Below are 9,863 nucleotides of genomic sequence, written 5' to 3' on the forward strand. Positions count from 1 at the left end.
TAAATTTTCATTTGCCAGATGAATAAAGACCAAGGCTTATATACAAAGTAGATATAAAGCCAACCTGCTGAGGGCAGTCCTTGCAAACTCAGCACTTCAGGTACCCCAAGCAGCAACTGTTCTGGATAGTTCTCGATAGGGAAGAGTGGTTATCAGTGAACCAAGCTAAGATTTTCCAGAGGCATTCTGGCTTTAGCTTGTGCCACTCCCATTAGTACGACTTGTTTGTAAAGTGAGATGTGTCTGTGGCTTCTGAACCTTTGTGAAAGTAAAAATGCCAAACAAGTAATAACAGTTGTGATTCGTTCATCATCTTTTGGTCAAAGCAAATTTATATAGCATTTTCATGTTCCGTTCTAGTACGACGTTACTGTATTATTCATTGAATAAAAAATAAACTTGAGTTGGTTTGAGTCTTGAATGAAAATAAATCATTTATCTTAAGATAATTATTTTTAAATGTAATTGTCATGACAAAGCTTGTAGGTAGAATTATGATGATGAGACTATTGGCAGTCCTTTTGTAATAAATAATAAGATATGAAGTCTTTTACTGGAGGTCATTATGGCTCACTTAAGCCAAATAGATCTAATCTTTGCTATAAAAGCTACTGAAAAATGAGTATTTATATGGTTGGCCCTCTGTGGGAGATGGAAAATAATGAGCAGTTAGAAGAAATATTAAGATTGTATTTTAAGGTACTACTCTTATAATACTAATTGTTATTAGACTGATCTCAGTCTTAAATCTTGAAAGATACTTAGGTGTACATTGCTCAGATCAGTTATTTTAAATCATTGAAGGAATTGTCTTATCCCTTTGTACTACTTAAAATATACTACAAATATATTCAGAATACAGATCATTTCAATTTGTACTATAAAGTGCTGAATATTAACTGTATGGTATGTAAATAGAAACTTTAACTGAATACTTTCTGTGCCAGGAATAGGTTACCATATCTAGACTAACGTATTTAAATAAGTCACAGAGAGCTGGCACTCACTGTGTCGTCATATCAAGTGATCTGGTGTCTCATAGGCACGTGGTAGGAGAAACTGATGAGTCACATCAGTGCAGAAGTCAGAACAAATGCTGACAGTCTGAAGGCAGTCACTCCTAAGACATCTCAGCCCAGTTATGAAAACAAGGCATTGAACTTGCTGTATAACTGTTGATAGTGAAGTTTCTTAATCTGACCTCTTTGTCTTCTCATCATTTCCCCCAAATAAGTGAATGGATAAATAAAAATCCATCTGTCTTGTATGCCAAAAACATATTCTATTAGCCAACAACCTGGATCTAGTATTTCTGGTTTCCATGGCTTTATACTCAGTTTTGTAGTAGCAGGAATGCTTTTTATTTGTTTTGCTTTCCTCTCTCCAGCCCAGTTTTTATTTTGCGGGTTGAAGGGGGTGTGAGTGAGTACAGCAGCCACTTCCTGCCACTGCCAAGCTGACATGGCTGAGGCACTGGGAATTGTAGTCCAGGGCTGCATGGCTCACCTGCTCCTAGAGAGAAAACACCCTGAGGACCTAGATACATACGTGCAGAGACCTGGGGCATTTTACAGGATCTCATAGAAAAGGTTTCAAGTTAGAAATAATGTAGGTGATGATGATAAAGAAACCAACTCCTTGGCCTGGTTTGAATTTTTACAAATTGTGTCCTCTGAAATTCTTTACTTTTTGCCCTAATAAAGTAAGTTAATAATAAGGTAACATATATTGTGGGCAAGTTAGCAGTAGCTAATTTTTGTGACCTTAAGAAGGATTGCATTCTGCCTTGTATTTTTGTCACTGTTAGAAAAAAATTATAAATTGTTTTAAACTGAACATCATAATATATGTACACGACATAGCATTTGCCAGAGTTTCTGAAACCTCCAAAAGTTGTATTTAAATGTGAGAATTGAATTGAGGGGTCAATCTCCTGAGTCTTGACCTGCTGCTAACCCAGTGCTTTGACTGATGCCTTAAAGTACTAATTTCCAAGAAATTTGCTTTTTTCAGTATCTATGAATATGTCAGATTGTCAGATCCATGTCCTATATTGATTTATCTTTGTGAGACTCTAAAATAGCAAACATTTTTGCAGTAATTTCTATCACCACATTTGTAGTAATTTATTTCTTACACCACAGACATCAGTTGACAGTATTTTAAGTGGAATCCTGAAGTGTTAAGAAAAATGAAAAATATCTTAGTTTTTTAAAGATCTGTGATGCTCAAGGAATGTTATGGGTTTTTTTTTCTTGGTGTTTGGGTTTTGTTTTAATATTTAAGTGCTTATTTTCCTACCTAAATTGGAGAATGTGCCAAGTAACTTTATTTCTCTTTATTTTTGTAGATAGGTGTAATCATCCTCCTTTTTTACAGATAAGAAAATCGGGGCTCCAAAAGTTACTAAGTTAATTTGTATTTCTGACACAGCTAATTCTTGGAAACTAAACTAGGAGCACCATTAACATTTTCTGAATCCTTAGTCTAGTTATATATTCTATCATGCCTGGAAATGTGAGTAATTATTACACCTGAGCATTTAGTGGTTGAGAGGGGAGGTGGGGATTCATTCACTTGATGGTGAGGAATGTATGACAGGCATTTGAGGACTGCTGTGGTCGTCCTTCATCTTAAAGGTGAGGACCTAGTCCAGTTCATCTTGGATCTCAGCATCCTTGGCATAGAGCAGTTCATGGTGCTCATTGACTGTTTCAAGGAGTCCAGCCCTAGGAAGATCTGAGGGATTATAAAGACAGTCTTCATCATTCTGCAGTAAACCATGTGTGTATCTGTAGTTTTAATCCGTAGGAAACCTGCACTAACACCATGTGTTCTGTTTTCTTTTTAGACTGCGAAAAGGAAGCGTGGCTACATTAAGAATAAACTAGTTTTTAAGAAAGGCAAGAAAATATCTAAGAAGACTGTTTAAATATACTGTTCTGGTTCCTAACTTGAAGCAGATGTCCTTGTGAGAACCGGTCTTTGCCTTTAGCTCATGTCATGTTTCACAGCGACGGAGGGTACAGAACCATCGCTGGAACCATCACTGGTCCAGGTTAATGTACAAAACTTTCTGGCAATGCCTGATTTAAAAAATAAAATTGGCTTACTGAGAACAGCTGTTTTTGATTTGTAATGTGAAGCAAGACAGAGCACTGCTGTAAATGTCTAACAGCAGATTTTTTTTTTACTGGTACATGTTATCCTTCAAATCTGAGAATTTGGACTAATGGCACCAAAGAACCCTCTAATTTGGTCCCTGGCACATGCATACTTGTCAATGTTTTTATTCTTTTACAAGATTTTATTTGAATTACCCAGATAGCAATACGTAAAATACGAATGACAAAATATGATGCAAGCTTCTTGAACCAGTAAACTAGTACGGTCTGAGAAAGAGGTATTAGAAAAATAATTATACTTCCTTGAACTATATTTATTTTCATGTTTCTCCAGTGCAAAGAATGTTTCATCAAATGTACATTTTCTATTGCTTACTGTTTGCTCTGAGAAGCAGCTGCTGTTTCAAAGATGGACCTGTAACTAATCGATTCAAAGTTTTTTTTTTTTATGTTGAAACATTATTGCTGCTGTTAGCAGTTGTTTTCACCAGGTACTTACAGAGCAGATCTCATACGTTGTTCATTCAAGGGCTAAATTTATATCCTTTGGAAATCATGGCAACTGCACAGGATGTTGCTAATTACCAGGATTGGGTTTGGTATCTTAGTCCTGAGGTTAGCACTTTGTTTACATGCAAAAGATTAAGGAAGAAACCCTTAAAGTGGACAGGTAGCCAAAGTTCATTTTGTGTGATTCTTCAAAATGACAAAGGATTTGTAAAGTTCGCCTGGATTTCTCTCATTTTTATAACAGTTTCATCCATCACAGTGATTTTGTCCTCTGCTCCATATTTTGTTAGTCCCTTAGGCATTTGATGAAACACTCTTTAATGCTATATGCATTTTCTTATTTTTATTAAAAATGTGACAATTGTCCAAAAAAATGCACTAAAATATAAATGGAGATTGAACATGTTCACTTTCCGTCTCATAGGCAACTTTATATAGACTTGAAAATTTTCTCCTGTTTAGTAAAAGTGAAAGAGAAAGGGTTTTTCCTGCCACAGGATATCTTTTTTTTATATAAACAAGTATAATTTACACCACTGCTTTTGGTGGAAAAGTGCAGAATAGTATGTAACTTTTATGAAGAAAAGTGTAATTTACAATATTCATTGAGAATGTTACTGCTGATTTTCTTTTCCAAAGTGTAGAATATTCTTTGATTTATAGAATCCATTTTTGACCCAGATGATGGTTCTTTTACATACCAATAAAATGGTTGAACCTTTTCACAATAAAAGTGTAACTAAATCTGGATTTCTGATACCTTGTCATTTGGAGGATTTTATTTTACTTTGTTGCTTTAAAATTCAGTGCAGAGAAGTTGTTGACTGTAGGGAAAATAAAGTTAATTCAAATTTTGTGTTAAGTGTTGTCTTTTATACATCTTTTATTTTTGAAAGGACTAACAGTATTGAACACATACTTCCTTCTTGTTCACTTTTACAAAGGTTTTAGAGAACACGTGTAGGAAAAGTGCTAGATTAGTTCAACTTAGGTCTAAGGTCTAAGTTGAACTAATCTATTATTTATTTTGCCTTCCTTTCCACCCCAGAGTGAAAATTTCATTTTGACTTTTTATGGGTGAGTGAGGGGAAGACACCTAGCCAAATAAGAATTTAATCTCCATGTAAATGAGGCTAGGACTCTAACAAAAAAGCCCTGCTCTGTAAGTTCCGATATTTAATCAGCCAAGTCTTGTATAATTTTCTCATTAAGAGCAGGAATGATCTCTCACCTTTTCCAGTTTTAGGGAACCCCATTTTGGTTCAGTGGATTGCCTCAGCAAAAACTATATTGTAACCACACTTGAGATTTTATTGTAACAGAAAAGTGAAATTATAGACAGTAAAACAGCTTTTATTTTTATTCCACATCTTAGAATTGAACAAGCTGAGTGCTTTGTAGTATAAATAAGGCAGTGAGGCAGCAAGTCCAAAGATAAAGTTTATTTTTCAAACTTAACGTCCTTATCTACTTACTTGAGTTTGCATTTGTAGAGTTTTAACTTCGAGTCCCCAGGCCACGACCAAAAGGCCAGAGAACTAGATGGTATAAAAGCAGCCTATAGGGTGTTATCGTTTCCATAGCTTAAGGTCATAAGATTATGAAATCTGGAGCCTCTGCACACTTTTTAAAAATGGTAGTAAAATATATAACATAAAATTTACTATCTTAACCATTTTAAAGATGTACAGTTCAGTAGTGTTGAGTACATTCCCATTGTTGTGCAACCCTCTCCGAATTTCCTCCTTTGGAATGGGTGCTGCTGGATGTGGGTGCTCTCAGACCCCCTGCCTTGTTACCCAGGCCTCACTGAGGTAGGTGGAGTCATGAATGAATGTAGAAACAGCTCTCTGTTAGAAATGGCAGGTGTCTGAAATGAAAAAGTAATCCTTCTTTTGGTGTGAGGTGTGACACCGGGAAGACAAAAATGTACATCTTAGCAAATTACCACAAGACAAGCAACTTTGTAACCACAACTCAGATCAAGAGAACAACACTGCCAGGACTCCAGAAGCTTCCTCATGCTCCCACTTGGTCACTGGCCTGTCCTACTTGCCCCTCTAGGAGGTAATCAGTCTCCTAGGTTTTACAGTAATTTCTGTTTCTAAACATATTTAATTGTACATGTTCTTTGAACAATAAAATGGAATCAAAGTATGTATTTTTTTATATAGCTGCTTTTGCTTAGTTTTTATGAAATTCCAAATGTTGCATGCAGCTGTAGATTTATTTTCATTGAGGTATATAGTATTCCTGTGTGTGTGTATCTCTCACACACACACACCATTCAATTGATAGATATTTGTGTTGTTTCCAGTTGGAGGATATTACAGTTAAGGCTATAGGAATTTTCTTTTACAACTCACATGGAGCTTACATGCGCACATTTTAGTGGGTATTTACCTAATAAAGTAGAATTGCTGGGTAGGGTATGAAGGTTCTTGTTACTCCCACATCCTAATCAGCCCTTGTCAGGCTTTTTAATGTTGCCTTTATGGTGGGTGAATGATGGTTTTCCATTGTGGTTTAGTTTGCCATTTCCAGGTTGCTAATGAGGGTCATTTGGCAATCCCCTTTTTATAAGGATTTGGTTTTTCTTTTTTTTTAATTGTATTAGTAAGAGTTGTTTACATATCCTGTATATAACCTCTTCATCATTTGTGTTGCAAACTGCCTAGGAATTTATTATTTTAATGTTGTATTTTTCAGTCTTCCATGTGACTGTAGCTTTCTGTGTACCCTGTTTAATATTTTCCTAATCTGTGGTGTGAAGATAGTCTCTTGTATTCTCTTCCAGGAAATATTGTTTTATCTTTATTTTATTTTATTTATTTTTTTGCGGTACGTGGGCCTCTCACTGTTGTGGCCTCTCCTGTTGCGGAGCACAGGCTCCAGACACGCAGGCTCAGCGGCCATGGCACACCTGCCTAGCTGCTCTGCGGCATGTGGGATCTTCCCGGACCGGGGCACGAACTGGCGTCCCCTGCATCGGCAGGCGGACTCTCAACCACTGCGCCACCAGGGAAGCCCTGTTTTATCTTTTATACTTAGGTTTGCAGTCTGCCCAGAATTCACTTGTTGAGTACAGTGTGAATTGTTTGGGTTTTGTTTTGGGTTCGTTAGGTTTTTGGTTGTTTTTTTTCCATATGCAAATCTAATTGTGCACCATTTATTGAAAAGACTGTCCTTTTCCTAAAGTTCTGCAGTTCTCCTTTTGCAGTAAATCCATACATGAATATTTCTGGGCTGTATGTTATAATCCATAGATTTCTTACCTTTCTGTATTGATTTAATGTGCTTTAAGATAATTAATATGGTAATGTCTCCCATCCCCACCTTCTCAGACTTTGCTTGGTTATTTCTGGCCCTTTGTTTCTCCATATAAATTTTAGAACCAGTTTATTAAATAACACCAAAAAAGAAAAAAAAGAAAAACCTTGTTGGGCTCTTGACTGGGCATTAGGCATTGAAATTATAGATGAATTTAGGAAAAATTAACACCTTTGACATACTGAGTCTTCTGTCTGTGAACATGGCATATCCTTCAATTTATAAAGGTCTGGGTCATCTTTAATGTCTGCATTGTAGTTTTTCAATAGGTCTTGCACATTTTCACATTTTATTACAAGGTATATGTTTTGATAAATACTGTCTTATAAAGTTTTATTTTCCAGTTGTCAGTATATAGAACATTTGGTTTTATATGTTGAAATTGTACTGAACAACCTGTTAAACTCATCCTAATAATTCAGATTATTATAAACATATGCCATCATAATTAGGGAATAATGGCAGTTTTATTTCTCCTTTTCTGGTGGTTATACATTTGATTTTCTTGCCTTTGCTGCACTGGTCAGGATATCCAGCATCGTACTGCATAGAAAAGGTAACATGTTTGTCTTGCTCCTGTCTCACACAAAGTTTTCAATATTTTTCCTTTAACTATGTTTACTGTAGTTTAGGTATCTTTGATCGGATTGAGTACATATCTGTCCCAATTTCCTGAGTTATCATGAATGATTGTTGTTTTATCAGGTGATTTTTTCCTGTTTATTAAGATGATTCTGATTTTTCTCCTTTATTCTGTTAATAGTGAATTACAGAGACTTTCTGTTTACATTGTTGAACTAAATTTGCATTCCTGGAATAATGATTATTTCTGGTTTTCTTTTTTCTTGTTGCATCCCTATTTCTGTCTCTTCTCTCTCATTACCTTGCTTCTCATTTTCCTTTAGTTTTTTAATCAAAGACCAGCTTATGGCTTTGTTGACATTTTCTACAGTGTGTTTTTATTTCATTAGTGTTAATTTACTTCTGTTTGCTTGCAAGAGAGTTGTTCTTTTTACCTTAGTGTGATACATGAATTTAGTTATAAATTTACTCCAATCATAGTCTGTTTCATTCTCCCAAGTTTTGATGTGAACTGTCATTGAGTTTAATGCATAATTTGTGTACTTTCTTCTTTGAACCGTGGGTTATATAGATGTACATTTCTTGATTTTCAAATATGGTGATTTTTTAGTTGTCCTTTTATTATCAGTTTCTACCTTAATTGTATTGTAATCAGATACTCTGATTTTAATCCTTTGAAGATGTTTGCAATTTGCTCTGTGGTCCAAAGTGTTTGTGTGTAAAATCTTCCTGAAGCTTGTTCTGTTATTTTCTGAGAAGGATGTATTGAAATTGTATACTGTTATAGGTTTGCCTATACTTCTTTGAATTGTTAATTTTTTTTGTTTGAACCCAGATTATTAGGTGTATATATATTTAGAACTTTTGGTAAATTGAAGCTTCAATTTTTTTGGAAATAGCAGGATTTATTTTCGGTAATGCTTTTTGTTAAAGCCTATTTTGTCTGATTAGTAAGTAATATATCAACTTTCTTAAGATGTTTGCATGATGTATCTTTTTAATCCTTCTAGTGTACCCTATTTTGGATTTGTTGGGCTTTCAGCCTTGTAGCTTGTTGGTTTTCATCATTTTTTTTAAGTTCCCAAATCATCTCTTTAAATCTTGTTTCTGCCCCATATGCTCTTGCTCTCCAAGACTCCAATTGAACATAGTTAATTAAGCCTTCTTTATTGGCTCTCTCCTTTTGCCTCTCCATTCTGTGTATTTTCTCGACGCAACTCTCTCATCAGTTATGGCTAATCTGTTCTTAAACCCATCCATTGAGTTCTTTTTACTTATTGTTTTTCAATTTTGGAGTTTATCTTTCTTACCATGCCAAATCTGCTGTTTCTTTTTATGGTTTACAGCTGACCCACTGACAGTCCTTTAACACAGTGAGCATAGTTATTTTAAAGTGTGTTTGATAATCCGCTAACTCAGCTCTTGTGGGTTTTGTTTCTGGTGTGTGTTTCCTCCTAATGTGTGGAGGAGAGAGGGGGCAGATTGTGTGCTCTGGACACATATTTAAGAAATTGTTTAAGTAAGTTTAGGCCTAGGATATTTTCCTTTCTAGAAGATTTTGTTTCTGCTAGGTACCTAGTGAAACTAGCAAGCCAGAGTCACATTAATCGAATTTAAGGGATGCTATATGATACACAGAGCTAGACTGCCATCACTGTGAGGGCTGGTTCATTATTTCTAGGCTGAAACCCTGCAAGGACTTCATCCATATGCAGGTTTCAATACCAACATTTGTCCTCCTAGTTCTACAAGGTTACTGAAATTGCAGTTCAGTCTCTGCCAATTTCCAGGGGAAAATGGCCTCAAATGCCAAGCTTTTCTCTCAGGATTTGCATCTTCTCCTGGGTTCTAGCGTGGTGATAATGTCTTGGTTCTGTGAAGTCTTAAAACAGGTGTTATTTCTTGTCCAGCTTTACTACTTGTCCTTAGCCAAAGAGTTGGTCCAAACTTCCCCAGTCCACTACTGTCAGAAGTTGAATATTAGAAACAAAGTTACCTGTGGTCCTTTGGATCCTAAAACAGATATAGTATTTGTTTCTTAACATTTTCACCTCTCTCTTGCTGTGTAACAGCTAGACTTTGGCAATCCAAATTTTGTGCATCCCATAGATAGTCACAATCTCAGTATTTTATTTACTTGGAGAATATGGAATATTCTTGGAGAGTCGTCTTATTTTAAAATCCTGGTGACAGGTTGATTAGAATACCAAGTGTCTGCTTTTGTTGAATTGGATTTCAGTGAAAGCTGAAGCTAATGAGTGAATGAAAACTCAAGATCAAGTTGCAGCCAGACTGACTGACAACAGTGCATTGTAA

The 9,863-nt window shown here is 35.6% G+C and overlaps 1 protein-coding gene across 1 annotated transcript in view; it reads left to right on the forward strand.

The window, feature by feature from the left end:
• Positions 1-4,497, forward strand: part of STT3B (STT3 oligosaccharyltransferase complex catalytic subunit B) — a 98,046-nt gene extending 93,549 nt beyond the window's left edge. The window contains exon 16 of the mRNA XM_004317622.4: positions 2,852-4,497. Coding sequence (XP_004317670.1) covers positions 2,852-2,932 — 81 coding nt within the window. The 3' untranslated portion in view covers positions 2,933-4,497. The remainder of the gene's footprint in view (positions 1-2,851) is intronic.
• Positions 4,498-9,863: the final 5,366 nt, after the last annotated feature.

Source organism: Tursiops truncatus, chromosome 10 (assembly GCF_011762595.2).
Source record: "Tursiops truncatus isolate mTurTru1 chromosome 10, mTurTru1.mat.Y, whole genome shotgun sequence".
NCBI classification, from domain to species: domain Eukaryota; kingdom Metazoa; phylum Chordata; class Mammalia; order Artiodactyla; family Delphinidae; genus Tursiops; species Tursiops truncatus.